This window comes from Anarhichas minor, unplaced genomic scaffold (genome assembly GCF_050575085.1).
Source record: "Anarhichas minor isolate MPS153535 unplaced genomic scaffold, ASM5057508v1 ptg000010l, whole genome shotgun sequence".
In the NCBI taxonomy this organism is placed as follows: Eukaryota; Metazoa; Chordata; class Actinopteri; order Perciformes; family Anarhichadidae; genus Anarhichas; species Anarhichas minor.
In genome coordinates, this window is record NW_027466456.1 from 5,563,762 (window position 1) to 5,580,850 (window position 17,089).

Sequence of the window (17,089 nt, forward strand, 5' to 3'; positions counted from 1 at the left end):
ATTACTAAATATTTTTATGGCATACTCATCAGTATGGTAGTATGGGTATTGGAACGCACAGCATGTTTTTCAAAGATCTCAACGACAATTGGTTGAAAATGGCTTTTCATTCATATGAGCAATCTCTTTCAGTGAAACCACCCAAACAAGTGTCGAGGGGATAAGTAGGAAAGTAAAATTACCGCCTCGCACTTGTTTCCCTCGACCTGTCGTTCCTGATATTGCGTTGAAGAGAATGGGACGTACGTACAGACAGACGAACTGACATACAGACGGATGGACAACCCGAAAGTGTGTGGGCATGAAAACGGAATTACACACATTTATTTATGCAATAGTACAGTCAATGGTAGAGATGCTTTTACATGTTTTCCACACCAGACCTCCATCTGCTCTGTCAATGTTTTCCACCCACTCATTAATACTGAGGAGAAGGATGTATGGGGTACATTGAACAACAGTGAGAAACTTCATACAAGAAGAAGTGAGAGAAGGCAGCAGAAGTTTCAAAAGGGCGACTCTGGCACGACAGAGAAACCACCAGTAAAAAGACAGACCACATAGTGAGAAACTAATTGGAAGAGGGGTAGTGGAAGTCGTCATAAAAGCCAGGGTCGACTTTGTTATTCTCACTGAGAGAGCACCACCTCGGCTGCCGATGGTCCAGTTTACTACGGTGACAGAATCATACAGACATGTTCAAGATGTGTCTTGAGGTTAATGACACCTCTGCTACAAATCATGGCTTTAACATCTCCCAAAAGAGCCCCTAAGTGCACACGATCAAGCTTCCGCTTGAAAATATTTACACCGAAATCCTCTGAAAAGGTCCAGTGGTCGCCTGTAATACCTCTGTTCTATATGTGACGGAAAAATGTGTTTAGAGAGTGTGTCTTTGACAAATGGGTTCACATCTGAGACACATAAACACAGAGGCAATGTTACAGGTCTGGATGTAGACAGTAATCAGTATTTTTCTATTCTTTTGTTGTTTATTTAAGGCTTTATAAGAAATGAAGGTTGCCTAAACCTCTGAAAAGGTGAGCATAAACAAAAAAGCGGGGAAATACTTCATAAATAAATAAGTACGAGTAGTTTTACAGCTTGTTTCCAGTAAGGATGGGATTCCTTCCACTCAAGGTAAGTGAGGTAAGGACCGTAACACGACCTATGGCAAGTTAACACGACCCATGGCTGTGGTGTTACCCAAACACCTCCATTGACCATCCAGGCCCCAGCTACCCCTCTTCTGTCCTTCTCCAAACACCCTCCCCAGAGTAAGCCTCTACGATCCTGGGCCTAATAGCCCCGCTGGTGATTAAGTTATTTGGATCCCTGTATTTGTGTCTCGTCTCCTGAGAAACCCCTCTGTCTCCCAGCCCAAAACTGGGAGCCGTGCCACTAGCCCGAGCCTGGGAACGCTGCAAGTAAGCAGTTACCAGGGAGTGCAGAGACGGGGGAACTTCTCATCGTCACCAGAACGAGGCTGAGAAGGAAAATAAGGGGCAGGCGGCAAAAAAAATGGCATTTCTCAATGAACCTCTCTGGAATGGGTGAGAGCGCAGACACTGGTTCAAACTCAAACTACAGCGTCTGTGGGAAAAGTCAACAAGGAAAAAAAAAAAAAACTGCCACAGTGCCTGTGAGCAGGGCACTTTTCCTCCAGCTGCTCTTGCAGAACTGCAAAAGTGGCCAGCCGCTGAAAGGGAGAATGCCTGCTCAAAAACTCTTCAATGGATGAATGCAGGTGAAGAGAGAGAGAGAAAACAAGAGTTGACGAGCCAACAGATCCCAGCATGCCGAGCTGTCACTCTGCTGTTGAGGGTCGACTCTTTTCATTCAGCATCCGAAGGGTTGCTCCAGGGGGAAGTGTGTGATGAACCACTAACCTATCCAACCAGGAGGGGGCTTAGTTTAACAAGTTCCTGATTTTATTGTCGCTCATAAAACACCTATAACTATGGTATGTGTTCCTCAGGTGACATAACTGTCAACCTGTGATGTTGAATCTTCCTAAAAGCTGTTTGTGTTGCAAATCACTGTTTAGGTACTCCGTTTCCCTTAATATCCACTTTAACACCCACACGGTACTTAACCAACTGTGCTAGGGATTAAACATGTAGGTGCAGAGCAGAAGCAAAAAAGCACTTTGTTCAGGTTGACTAATGTCTTGCGGCAGATTTATCATTGAGGTATTTAGGCAGCTGTCAGTGGAGGAACCGGTATTTTTAAGGCATGTAACAAATGACAAAATTCACACTTCCATTCGTTACATTACAGCTGTTGTAACTCAAGATGAAAAGAAAAATGTACTAATAATCCTTTAAGGTGGTCATATTGTGCAACTAATTAACAATTTAACCTTAAAATAAATCTATATCTTTGTATTTTTTTACTAACAAAATCATGTCACATTTTCTGCCTGTAAAAACAAATGTGACGTGTGCTGAAATAAACTAGTAGCAACCAATTTTAACCAATAATTTCATGACATCTATCCATCAATCTGCAACTTTTTAGGAGAAGCGAGGTATGTTGAGCCACAGTCCGGATCGCGCTTCATTATTCTAAGGTTGCCCACTTTTTAGCGGTCCAATCAAATCTGATTTAAATCCCTCTTGTAACTGTACACCGCACAGATATTCCGTTTCACTGGGGAATACTCACAGTACGGAAGCTAAAGATGCTCTAACTTCCGTTTCTCTGGGACTTATATAGAAGTATATAATTTTCCACTTTTTAATAATGATAATCCCATTTTTCTTGAACTCAACTGAGCACTCCAAGTTGGAAACTGCACACTGATGCAAAAGAAAATTAAAGACATAAAAGCATCACCATTGGATCACTCACACACTCTCTAACACACACACACACACACACAGCCGAGACCTCCCTACACGCAGCTAAATCCCTTTCCGTATAGGCGCTCATTACATTACAGTGACCCAATCCCTGATGGCTGTTTACAGCTGTCGCAAATGCTTCGTCCTGCACAACACCTGTCTGACGCATGTAATCGTTAGCAGCCGTTTAACACGGGGGCTTATATATGCTAACTATAACCCAAAACACAGTGCTGTAAACAACGTGAACAGTGTGTTACAGGGCAAACTGTAGATACAACACGTAGTACCACCTGGCACAAGCACGTCATCTTTAACAGGCATTTTACACATCCCCCGACCACTGTGGTGTAGCCCAAAAAACACAGTGAGGTTATAAAGTGAACACAGCTGCAGGGCACACACACACACACACACACACACACACACACACACACACACACACACACACACACACACACACACACACACACACACACACACACACACACACACACACACACACACACACACACACACACACACACACACACACACACACACACACACACACACAGTCTCCCTTTAAATCATTATCAGACACCCAGATTCTGCAATATGAATATATATTTTTCCCACCTTCACTAAAATATCATAAATACTTTCACCACTCCCTCTTGAGAAACGAATGGAGGTCTTATTTCCCCCCTCACGATTAATGTGAAGTCCCTTCCCTTTAATCACCTATTGTAAACTTTATTGACTTGATTTGCTTTACAAATGGCTGAGAGGCGTATTTATTTTGGCCTCTGAGGTTGGGAATTCCTCGACATTGTTCGCAAGGTCTGTTCCTCTCGGGGTCCTTTTACAGCCAGGGGTCAACAGTTACCATTCATAAAACAACAACCACTTGTGAAGTTTCTGTTGAGGTTAATCATTAAAAAAGCCTGATAAAAAAAAAAACACAGTTAACGTCAAGACAAATTGAGCAGACTGGTAAAACAGAACGTTGTGACATCAGGTGATGACGAATGTTTTTTCGTGTCCGTGGGTAATGCATCAGTACCGCACAGTGATTATTCCTATAAGATGATAATAGCTGATAATTGGATCCATTTTCTGTGGTCGTTCCAGAAATCACTGCAAATGATTTACACAGTTGGAGACATTTCACAAATGTGCCACATATGGTTCCTCTTAATAAAAAAAAAAGCGACCCTTATAAACAACGATGCATTTTTGCAACTTCACTGCCACGTCAGTTTGAGCGAGACGGCGTAATGGAAACGCTGAATGTGAAAAGTCACTAAAGGTCAGACATCAGCGAGCCATTAGGAGGAGTTGTGCCTGAAACAACACTGAAGTTGCTGAAAGCCACGGCATCTCTGTGACTTGGAGGCGGACAATTGAGACTGGCAAAAAGATGCATTTGCAGTTTATTCGAGCAACAAAGAGAAAAGAAACAGAAACACAGGCCAACGAACTCGCCCCCCCAGGTCTTCAAAAGAATAACTCTTCCACCCAAAATAAGCCCAGCATGCACATTGAGAGGCCACAACTTTCTACAACAAAAACAAAACACACTATAATTGAGTTTTCTTTTTTAACTTTTAAATATCTGTGTCCTTATAGGATTCCATAAAAGCTCTGTGCTGTCATTACACAGACCCGAGAGAAACGAGTGCACTGGGGAGAAATACTGAAGATCGGGAGGCTGTGTGTTAACTTTTTGTGTTTGTGTGCGTCTCCTGTTCGCTGCAGCTGTCCTGACATCACCCCTGAACGCAACACACGGAAAGATCTCACCCTCTGTCATCCACATGGAGAGTAGCCGAATATCTCTCTATGACACCATTCACGCTGCATAAACTACAAATGCATAACGTTCATCTTTCCAACGAAACCCCACGGGGGTCAGCGATGATCATCTGGGAGTTGCTTGTGGCTCCATTTAAAGCACTCGAGGCTCATGGGTTAACTTTCTCCTTCAACATTATATTTTTATATTTTACGCCGAAGTTGAAGTTAATGGTATGCGACATTAAAATAAACACAAAAAATAGGGTGAGATGTTGGACATGGTAACCACAACATCATAGTAACATGGGGGGCAAGTGCAAGCACGCCTGTGCTGCAACTCATAGGCCTGCAGCTGCATGCAGGTGCACGCAGGCAAGTCCATGTGCATGCACACAAACACAACTCTTGAAGGTACATGAAGAGGCTTCGTCGTATAAATTGCTTGGACACATTCTTAGTTAGGAAGCAAATTAAAAGGGTGAGAGCAAAAATCCCTACAGATTAGAGTAAAAAAAGAGAACAAAACTAAATGGTTGACAAGGATTCAGTGTTTAACGTTGGCATCTTGATATCAAAATAGACTTATAGGGTTTGGGAAAATGACACTAGTTCACCTGTATTTACTGACTTGATTTCTAAGTGAACAACCTCCCGTTAGTGTAACAGAGTTTCATGTTTTCATGTGTAACTCAGCTCAGACAGAGAAAAACAGGTGGAGTCTCTTTCGAGACCCCTGATCAAATCACATTCTTACAGTTGTGTGTAAATGACAGCACCTACGTGAGCAATCGGCTATAATGACACAAATAATAGATAGTTGGAAGGGGGCAAAATTGTAGGTTTTTTGCGACGCAAACGTGGCAAAGCAATGTTACATTCTCTTGCATGACTAGTTACACATAAGAGGACATTTGCCATTAACCCTTCGAAAGAGGGCAGCAATATAACTCAGCGCAGTTCAGCAACCTAACAAGTAGGAAGACTTGGGACTCACGTCATCATCGGAGGACGGGGCTCGCAGCGTGACAGAGTACGCTGGAGGAGCAGCGACAGGGACGGTCCTGTCCTGGCTGAGCATTGGCATGGTGACCACATTGGCAGTGACAGTCTGTGGTGCCTGGATGTGTAACACCTGGCTGGGCTGAGACAGCACTATGGGACGTCCTGAGAAAGAGTACACGACACATGCACATTTTCAAATTACGGGTATTAGCTATACTTTTTACTGTATGATTAACATTGCTAAACGCTGACTGTGATTGTCGGTTTGTTCCTGTGTTTGTGTTCATGTTCTTATCCCACATTTGCCTTGTCTGTAACATTCAACCTGATATTCTACACAATCTGGAAGCCGCATCCGTCTGCTGTTGAAATCGCCTCCTGCTACGGATGGTACAGTCCGGCTCCTTAAACCCCCCCCTCACCGCCGGTGACCTACATTAACCCCTTGTCTTTAACGGGACTCTCTGTGTTTAAAGTACAGGTGGAAAAGATGTTTACCCTCTCGACATGTGGTCTTAAACTTCCACATTCCAGACTGAGAGGTTTGTGAGTTTTATGTGCATGAACACACATAAACCTGCATGTTGGCACACATTCATAATGTACTATTGTATGCATGTATGTATAAAGAGACAAACACGATAGTGTCCGTGTTTATAAAGGTCCTGTTAACGTAGGAGCTTCCCAGAGTGAGGCCCACCCCTCCCAGTAAGACTGTGCCAGGAACCATTCCTCAAACTGACCCAGCAACCTTCACCTCTAATACTAAACAACCTGCCAGTGCTAATTGTGGAGAAGTGTTACTAATGACTGTGTGTGGTGCCAACGCTGGGTCTCACCATCTGTAGGAACAATTCATGAGGATGAAAGTGAAAACAAATGAAAAGCCTTTGGGAGCACCTGTCAGCCTGTTTGTTCTTTGGAAATAACGGTCAAACTCTATCAAATGTGAACTCATTAGTAAATATCTCTTAATTTCTTTCTTCCATCTGCCTGATGCACAGGGCTCACTCCTCAGCTGTGGATATTGTGGAGATCCTAAACCAAAGGGACTCGTAACACTGAGCAGGCTTGACTTGACTTCCATCTGGGGCACTAAACTTGGATGTCTTGGCTTTATTCATCTGCCATCTTGGCCATTACCAAGCCGACTGAGAGCCAAGTTCAAATTCAAAGTCGAGAGAGGTCAGATACTCCACCCACTCGGGTTCCAGACAATGACACAAGTATTTACATTGGCCTAGGTGCTGCCGATGTAACCAGATTGGTAACCCAGGCAGGCTAAACCACAAAACAAAATAATGATTTTTATGCATGAAACACACAAAATCACACCGCAGCCCATAAATAGTCTGTGGCTAACATGTGGGTTATAAAACAAACTTTCTTATACTTACTTATAATTATTTGATCATCAAGCAGAGTAACATGGGACAGTGAGGACTAAAGATGAGCATAAACTAAGGTTATACCACCATCTGCTGGACAAGACAACAATTATTAATTATAATATAATAATTATTAACGACAAACTGTACTACAGAAATACCATGTCACCTCTACATTTTTAAATAATAACTCTAAAGTAAGGAACACCGCACTACTCATAAATAAATCCAGTGCACTGATCTGATGCAATACAGTGTGAGGTGAGGCAATGTGTCTTGCGGTGTGAGGTCTCACCTAGAGGGGGCGCTGGTTGGATGTTGATTGGAGCTTGTTTGACCGCAGACAGCACAGCGGTCTGCAGGGGCTGGATGATGATCGTCTTGGTCTGCAGGGGGGCTGCTGCATGAGCCAGGGGCACAGCTGTAATCAGCGGTTTCGGTTGGATGGAAACCTTCGGGCCAATCTGAATCGGCCTCTTGATAGGCTGAGCTTGTCTGGCTGGTATGTTTGATGGGGGTCGACAGGGAGTGAGATAAGAAAACAGGTTTTACGTCAATACAAGGAAGTGCTGACTCTAAGCTACGGTGTTGACATTAGCATTTATCATCACAGGTTGTTTTTTTTTTTTCTTCAAATCATTCCAAGTCTTTTTCTAATGAGAGACCACAGATCACATCCCAGAATTCTCCAAACCCAGAATGTGGTGCAGAACTTCTCGTGGTTTTTGGACAAAGCGTAGAAATATAGATAACAGCTGAGCGAGCAGATGTGCGGTGGGAGAGGCTGCCTCACCTCGGGCGTTCTGGTTGGTCCTCTTTGGAGCTTTCTTAGCTGGGGGAGAGATTACAGAAAGGCCGCTGGACTCTGAGCAGACTGAAACAGGAGAGGGCAGCGATTGTGGAGACAGGGCCTCGTCCTGGATGGGGAAGCAGAGAAGACTTGTGTCTGTTAGATACTGATACCTCTTTTTTTCTAGACATCAGCAGAAAACAAAAGCAGTGAAATCTGAATCTCAAATACGGGTAACTCCTACAAAAGGTTTCATTATTTTGACTTCTGCTGCTCAACACTTAAAAATGCACAGTTCTAAGCTGTGTACTGATTGCCTGTTATTGTCATGCAAACGGGCATTATGTCAGAGTAGCTGTAGATTCATGCTGCTTGCCTGCAATCAGTCATCGGCAAACTTCGCTAGAAAGTAGAGCACACTGTCTGACGGAATAGGATTGTTATCACATCAGATAAAATATGAATCAAGCGTCCTTGTCAATATTCAAAGACTAGTGGACAAACGTGTCCTTGGATTCAGTCAGGGTGATTCAGTTAGCAGACAAACGTGTGCAGACTGTGTTGGGGCCAGGCGAAGATGTAACCCTTGTCCTTGTTTTGACACACTGTGAAAACATCTGCCTGCTAAATTATGCTAATGTGGCTGAAGTTGTCAGCACCTTCTATTTAACGAGGGGGCGGGGCACAGCTCAGGCGGGCGGCAAATTATTAGTGTGACAAGGTGTTTAAGGGTTTTGTTAATAAAGTGTCTAAAGTGTGTATGTGTAGTGCATCCAAAAGTAAAGAGCAGCTGTTAATGTTTGGACACCATCTGGATGAAGCTTTTGCTTGCTCCAACCGCGCACCAAGAGGGGCGCGTATGTAAATACTCGCAACAAGAAACGATAGAGAAAGATTTGCATTGGAAATACAAGTCAACTGTCAAAAAACTGAGAAGGACGAAGAGTTGAAGACAGTGACTTACTTGTAAGAAGTATGGGGACAGGGCTTCCACAGAGGAAGGAGAGGGGACAGAGCTCAGAGTGTGCGCAGGTGACAGAGAGTCCACACTCACCTCACCATCTGGATACACAAGGACAAAGGCGTCAGAAAAATGTGTCATCTATGTCGGCTTATCAGCATAGACGGATGGGATTTGCTTATCCCTGTGTATTACCACACATAAACTCAACACTGACACACTTCTTGTATGCTTTATATATTTAGCATAAATCACTGTGTCCCATAAATACACACCTCATTAATAAGCTATACTTGCTGTCTCTGCAAATCAATCATAAAGCACCTATGAAGAACATGAACAAACTGAAGTAATCAGTTATATTTTTGTCATAATATCCCTCATTTGTCAAGAAATATTGCAAACATTCTGAGAGGTAGGTGACTTCAGAAAATAATATATTATACATATAAATAATAATAATCTTAGGTAAAAAGTTATTTTCTTCATTAATGGTACATTACACTTAAAACTTCCAACAAAAACAACAACAGTGCACCTGAGAATATTCTATCACATCATCACATCATCACATTACATCATATAAATATCAAACAGATGGATATGGGACTATTTTTAGTTCGCCTTATTTGGTGCTTAAATGTGACAGCCATGTTTACACAGATGTCAGCATGTGTTGCTGTACCTGTGCAGGTGCTGTTTGTGTCCACTTCACTCCACGACGGTATGTCGATATCGAAGTCCAGGTCTGGACCCCCACTAGCCTGAGAACCCAAACACACACTTTTTAAACAATGGACTTCATCAGAATGCACATCAGAAACAAAGGCAATGTCTGATCAACAGTCTAAGCAATGGGCGTATAATCACTTTATTATTGTTTTCTGAACCATGCATTTCTGCCACGTGAGGAAAGCAGAATGGCAATAAAACTCTTGTAAAAATCCCTGTTATTGCCTACGTTATGCCTAACACCTACACAGCGCGTGTGTGGTGCTGCTGTTCCTGCATCACGTGTTCTTACCATGCTGTGCTATCATGTGTTAGCTAATGATGCACCTGCTTCTCTGGCCCTGCACCGTTGTTAACAAGCACATCCCTTTCAGTTTCAGTCGACAATATACATTTGCATACTGAGGGGATGAGTTACTCACACAGCCAGCATGCAGCAGGGCCTGAAACAGCTCATCTGCATCTCCCAGGTCGTCCAGCTCATCAAACAAGCTAATGTCTGTGTAACAACAAGCATACAGCACACAACATCAAGTCACACTGTGTTCAGTAAGAGACAAATCCTGCCTTGAAATATTACATTTCATATTTGCCCAGCAGAAAGTGTATGCAGTCCATTGTCTTTTGATTAAAAAAAATACATTTTGGATATGAACTGGTAAATAAGAAAAGCTACTGTAAACTTATATATTTATATTTATAACTAGACAGTTGTGCAACTGTAGGCAGTTTGTACATAATACAGTTTTCATGTTAAATATAATAAACTGTTTATATCGAACTAATTAGTTGTTTTTTCAGCAAAGTTTTTGCACCTTATGTGATCGATAGCACGTGTGTTGTATCTCTGTGTAGGACGTATTGCTCGTTATTTACACTCTCGCTTGGCATATTACATCATCACATCAGCTAGCTAATGCTAACTGTATTTACGTCTTGAAGGGAAGTGTAAGTACACGTACGCGATCAAACTCAGGCGTGTTAAGAGTGTTTTTTGAAACGGCAACCATGTCACAAACTGTATTTTAAAGGCAGCTTAAATAATGTCCTCAGCTGGTAGCTAGCTAGACATTAGTACAGCTCTGTCTAGAAAGTGGAGTTAACCAACGCTTACCCCACTCTCCTCCGTGGTCGATGGACATGGTGCCCGTCTCATCATCCATCACGGGATATTGTTGATGACTTTCTAAGTATAATGTTGTTGATGACATCTTTTAAATTCATCGGTAAATCGTCTCAGACCAACAAGTTGCGATCAAGCGATGGTACATATGATTCAATCATGTTGCAGCTGTTTGGTAGAACGCTTCCTGTTTAGCTGCCAGTTAGATACACGTCCGACTTTACTGTCAATGTACGGGTGCCGCTGAGGGACTAACGTGTGAAAAAAGCAAACGCAGGGGAGCTTGTTGTGAAAATGTGCTGCCTGATGAGACCACGAGGCGGCAGGATAGTACAGCAGGCCTTGAAACATGCTCTAGTGAGAAAGTGCTTCATACAGTGAACCTCTCTTAAAACGGGTTGTAACGGCGCTGAGTCAATGACAGAGCAGAGAGGAAGTATTTGAATTTTGCTAAATAATTTGTGACTTGATGACTATTATGGTTGTAATTCTGAATCACTTAAATTGCATAATCCCCTAATTTTGAAATTATTGACAGTCCAATTTGAGTATCTTGTTAAATCCAAGAGATGCAAGCTAAATCAAAAATTCAACTGATCTTGTTCAAGAACACTTCTAGTCATGTCTAGTCAAGAGCTTACACACATTAAAGCCTAGTGAGAATAAGGGGCAGTGATACACAAGTGTGCGGCTGAGAGACAACAGGGCACAATAGGCCACCTGACAGTCCCCCTTGTTCTTGATTTGCCAACATACTGTTTCTGAGCTCAAGTATGAGCTTTGGTGCTTATGTTTTATGAAAACTCCTAAAAGTGTCTGGGTAAAATCATAACAACTGAGCTCACTTGACAACTAATCCATCTCTGTGACAACTTGGCAAGCTGCATCCACTGATGGTGACCAGCACTGGAAAAAGGTAATGACTGGACATGAGTTGGGATTGTTTTGTCCAAATTCAACCAAAATTCAACCAATAGCCTGAGTGATTCAAGCCAGTGGTTCTCAAAGTAGGGTCTGGGAACCCCTAGGGAACTGTGGCCCCTGCCAGGGGGTCTGTGAAAGGCTTTCAGAGTCGTTCATTTCAATATCATGATGTAAAAAATGTATTATTTTTAATGATTCTTCTTCAACGAATACTATTTAAATTGTTTAATCTATAGTAGTGTATAGATTATGCTCTAATCTAACAAATCTATTTTAGAATCTGCAAATATATTTAATACATGTCTAACTTCTTTCTTGTGCTTTTCTTTCACATAACTATGACTGTAGAAGTGTAAAAAACAGGCAAAGTCAAATAATTCCAGAGGATATACATGAGGGGGTCCCCTATTTTTCTCCCTTGCCAACTTTGCGAACTGATGTCCTGTTTGTAGGCTGCGCCGGGCATTCAAACCACACAAAACGCCCACTGGTTTCCTCCAATATGCTGTAAATTTGTGAAACATACAATAGTTTGATGAGGCAGTTTCTCTATGTTCATTAAAAATCCTTGATTTCAGACAGATAAATGAGATAACCTCTACATATTTCTAACGTAGCCTTCCTTTAAAACTAAATTTTTGCATTGAATACACTGATTGGTTTGGTATTGCTGATGTTTGTCAGCCTGGTGAAGATAGTTTGGCGGTCTCCTGTCCAGGACCAGGCTCGCCAAGGTGCTGAATAGATATATGGGTCTGAGGACAGTGACGAGTGGAGTTGATGTGGATTGGACAGATGGATGCTTCCAGGGTTTATGTGCCGCTGACGCATCAATTCTGGTGTAACTTGTACTTTAATATCACGACAGGCAGCGCAAGCATCTGGCTTGGAGCCCTTTTAAGCCATATAAAGCCTGTTTGAGGACAAAGCCTTTGTGAATTAGAATTAAGGTTATCCATCATAACTCTATTTTTTTAGTAAGTGGGTAAAATCTATTTATGGAGCACTATTACAAAGCATACTACAAAGAAAGATAGAAAACGTAAAGATAGATAACAGTCATACTTGGACATTAATCAGAAAATCTAAAATAATGAAAGGAAAATATATGAAAAATGTACGTGAAAATAGTATTATATAATGTGTTAATTAAATGGCTCTGTGTCAAGTCTTGAAAAATAACAACAACAAAGACATGAGTGTTTACCAGACAGGGAGGATCTATTTAAAGACGCTAAAGAGTTGCATAATGGGATGTGAAGGATCCAGTTTGTTTCATGTAAAATCAGGATATCTCGTCTTCTACTCTTTTTAAAATCCCCAACTTTATGAAAGTGTAATACTTATCTGCTGGCCTTTCAGTTCAGGCAGTTTCATATGCCAGTCTATATAAAGAATCTCTGGTGTTTGGTGACCCTGTCCTGATTGGCTGAATCAGTACATGAATCATTTGAATTAACACATGTAAATGTCAGTGCACCTATAATTTGATCTAGCTGTTCATGGAACAAAATGTTCTTGAACTGCTGTAACTGCCTTTCCCACATAAGTCCTGCATGCTGTGGATACACTGTACACATGGAACACACAAACATGACATCTACCACACATTTGGACAAAAGCTATGTCAGCTTCCTGTTGAATGCGTTTCAAAAAGTGGCTTCTTATCCGATAAATCTGCAAACAGGTCTCATGTCATCAGATGGACATGTGTGTAAGCTCTTGTTACAGAATCATCCTTCTCCATTACACTTTGTTTGTGACTTTTAAATGGCACGGCCGCGGCACTAAGTGACATTGTGTGCTCAAAATCTGCAACTGGGCTTAATCCTTCATGGGCTTTTCAGGTCGTAGCGAGATTAACCTGAGGAGGTCTGGCTGATTCCCTGTTGGATTGGTTCAGCGCCACACTGGAAGAACAAGTCTCCAGTCTGTATTAACTTATTAAAGCAAGGTAGAGACTAATTTAGAGGTCAGCCATCTGCCTGGAGTCTGTGGTTCACCTATAACATAAACCTAATCAGCTAATGTAAGCAATCATGGATCACTGCTGTGTCCAGTCAGTGTAATGTTTCTATGCTCTTTGTTGCTAACGTGACAGTGTGACTGTGCACTTTGTCGAAATCCAAGGTTGTCTAACGTGTCAAAAAGTGTTAAACATTCCTCACAGATCTTAAATATACAAGCCATGTGTCAGGCTAACACATGTGTCCTGATGGTAATGAATATGCACCCGCATCAGATTGGAGTGGTGTGGTTAATGACACGCACTGTGTATTTAGTCTGTGGATAGTTGAGGACTCATCATATTGATTGTGTGTAAAGCCCCTCAGACTCACACACGAACAGTAGATTAACAGGTTAACCTGATTTGTTTGGGCAGAACGGTTTAACAGAAGGTTTGTGTGAAATAAAGTAGAGGCTTTGGTCACATTGATGTTGAAAGTGTTACAATGTGTCTCATCATTTGTCTGAAGTATGACATCCAAAACAAAATAATGTGACAATCAGTGAGAAGTGCCTCTTTTAGATAGATAACACTATTAAAATGAATCCAAAACTTAAAAGAGATTTAAACAAGATAATCAACGAGACAATATCACATTTTGTATCTTATCAGCTATGCATACTTCAAGCTGTTTGTTCATTGATTAGTCATCATATCAGAACACAGCAAGATTATCCAATTTGAACCAGAATTTAGCATTTGGCCGAAAGATGAAACAACTTTGCCGGCACGTCAAAGAAGAGATGAAATAGGTAAAAACAGCACAATGTTGTCCACTAGAATCCAATTATCACACACACAAATCTGCTTTTGCTCACAAGTTCTGCCACCACACACCAACCATTACTGTCTGTATGGCTGCTGCCAAAACACAAAGTTAAGCTTAGAACTGGTTTGCAGGATTTGGCACAGCAACGGTTTGTAATAACTTTAGTGCTAAACTAAGTGTGACAATCACATCATGGCAGATTACACTAAACTCATTGAAGGACAAACTGTCATAAAACTGTCATGCATCATAATAATCCCCATTTTGTTATCTTAGAAAACGTATTGTGTTTTGTGTGTTTGGAATGTTGATTCTTGAACATTTGAATCTCAGTGGGTTATTTTACCTGAATAAAATGACTTCAAATCAAGACACTGGTGCCTGTCAGAGACTGTGACCAAAGACAAAGAGCCCCTCGCTGGTGGTAAGACAATGTAAACCTAATTAGGCACAAAAAATTGAGGAGAAACAAAAGGTTAATGGTGGTATTTGTGTGTGTGTCACTGGGCTTTACCACCAAACAAATTCATGTAAATTTGGCAGAGGCCTGTTGGAGTGTCCACAGTCTGTTTTCAATCAGGCGTTCCTTATCTGCAACATATTTTTCCTGCAGGGGAACTGAAACAGAGTTCATCTATCACTGGAGATGTTGAAATACTGTCTGGATACTTTTGTTTTTGTGCAATTATTCTCTGGTGTTTTTTTTTTTTGAAATACTTAGAATAGTTGCAAATGCATTAACTACTCAACTCCCATCAAGCAAGGCAGAAGAATTTGTTGGTGAACCAGTAATCCAGCAGTGAAAAGGAGCGAGAGAGGTGGAGGACGAGCTTCCTCTAAGCAAAGAGAAACCTCTTTGCAAAAGGGAGTTCGAGCTACATTTCATCTTTTGTGTCCCAGATTGATGACCTCTGAGATGGATGATGTTCTGTAGTGCTGTGTGGCATTGTCTTATCCTGGCCGACACAAAGAGGGGGAACACTTATCATCTCAGGCTTATGTATGGAGCAGGGGGCAGGGGTTGTCAGAATTGTGAAGAGGGTCCAGGAGGGTGGGGGGTGCCGGGGGTCTCTCCCCCCACTTCGATAAAGCGTGGTGGAGATGGGTTAATGACAGCAGAGGCAGATGGAGAGAGCCGTCTCCCATGACGACGCAGCCAAACCTCCATACTGAAGCCAGAGAGGGATGGATACAGAAAGAGAAGGAGAGAAATAGAGGAAGGGGGCCAAAAGGAGAGAGAAGTGGAGTGAAAATAAGATTTTTGTGTGTGTTTGGAGGCCAATCCGTGCTTGTTGTGCTCTTTGTATTAATGCGTGCGAGGTGCTGTTAGGTGACTTTAAACAGGCGGTTTGTTGCTCAGGTTCGTGTTCGCCTCTTAGCTAAACTGTGACTTGCTAGCAGGTGGCCCAGGTCTGTAGAGCTTGGTTTAGGATTATCCTTTCGGACATTGTTTGGTGGGAATGGTGGTGTGAATACAAAGGGATTAGTGCAAAGGGTTGCTTCATTGAGTGTGAGTTTGTATATGTGTGTGGGTGTGTGTGTGTGTGTGTGTGTGTGTGGGGGGGGGGGGGGGGGGGGGGACGGGGGACGGGGGGGGGGGGGGGGGGGTTTCTGAAGTTGATGGATGAATTGGATAGCCACCAGAATAAAACATTTATCTCTAATTAGGCAAAAACAATAGAAATGAACATGTAAAACATATCAAAACAATAATGATGGAATAAAAAATGAATACAAAATAACAACATTGTTCAGGTCAGCAAACACCTCTGCTGATTTTTTGACTCTATTTTCAGAGAGCATAGCAAATAATTGAATACATAAATAAAACAGTAAACTGTTCAAATTTGAATTTGAAAGTGTAAACCGCCACCATGCATGGAAAGAGGGAAACATAGGTTTTCTCCAGTTCCCACGTTCCTCCCCTAATGCACCGGAGAGGAAGAAAAGCCCCACCAAAATCATCTCAATGCCTCCAACCATGTGCCACCATTAGGGACACACAAAGGGAGATCTGACAAATGACCATTTTAACGTCCCTCTTTGACTTTAATGAATTTATACGTTATCTGGCCCTAATGGGAGGCTGAGGGTGGAGGGGCTGGCGCAAGGCCATAACAAATGAAAAGCTCTGATTAGTGTAGAACGAGTGGAGAAAAAAAATGCCATTCATCTTGGTTAGCATCCTCCTGTGCTCTTTTATGGGGCGCTGTTACAAGGACGGTGGAGCCGGGGGTGCTTGTCCCATTAGCGGGGCAGCCCAAAGGCCCGCTGAGTGGTCAAGCAGGCCCGGCGTTGACGGAGCGTCTGCCCGCTCCGCGGTTCAGGACTGTGAATGCCTCAGTGCGGTTTGACTCCTGAATAACCTTCTGAGGTACCGGGAGCTTCACCCCTCCATGACCCCGCACTCTGAAGAGGGGTGTGTGGGGGGACTCCGGGGGGTACCCAGACCAGGACTCACACTACCAGTATGTAAACACTGGAGTGATCCCCTCGAAGAAGGAAGGACGGCAGGAGATTAAAAACAAGTGTTTTGCATTTGACATTTATAGAAGCATTACATTATAGATTTAATAGACTTTAAGCAATCCCTGATTAAATACTTAATTAGATTAAATAGCACCGATCAACAAGGACGATTTGGGAGCTGTAAAGCAGTTTAAAATGATGCTACAATACATTTAAATAATTGTAAATATCGTTGTAGACATTAAAAGTATCATGACAACCAGTGTTTGATATGACTGGTCAAAATAACAACCTAAAA

General features: G+C 42.2%; 1 protein-coding gene across 4 annotated transcripts in view; it reads right to left on the reverse strand.

The window, feature by feature from the left end:
• Window positions 1-10,851, reverse strand: part of atf6 (activating transcription factor 6) — a 30,140-nt gene extending 19,289 nt beyond the window's left edge. For all 4 annotated transcript variants that reach the window (XR_012953079.1, XR_012953078.1, XM_076087795.1 and 1 more), the window contains exons 1-7: window positions 10,613-10,851; window positions 9,921-9,997; window positions 9,452-9,530; window positions 8,770-8,867; window positions 7,809-7,932; window positions 7,311-7,514; window positions 5,620-5,789 (exon numbers count right to left, since the gene is read on the reverse strand). Coding sequence is in view for 2 of the 4 variants with exons in the window: in XM_076087795.1 (XP_075943910.1) it covers window positions 5,620-5,789; window positions 7,311-7,514; window positions 7,809-7,932; window positions 8,770-8,867; window positions 9,452-9,530; window positions 9,921-9,997; window positions 10,613-10,709 (849 nt within the window). In the remaining 2 variants the exon portion in view is untranslated. The remainder of the gene's footprint in view (window positions 1-5,619; window positions 5,790-7,310; window positions 7,515-7,808; window positions 7,933-8,769; window positions 8,868-9,451; window positions 9,531-9,920; window positions 9,998-10,612) is intronic.
• Window positions 10,852-17,089: the final 6,238 nt, after the last annotated feature.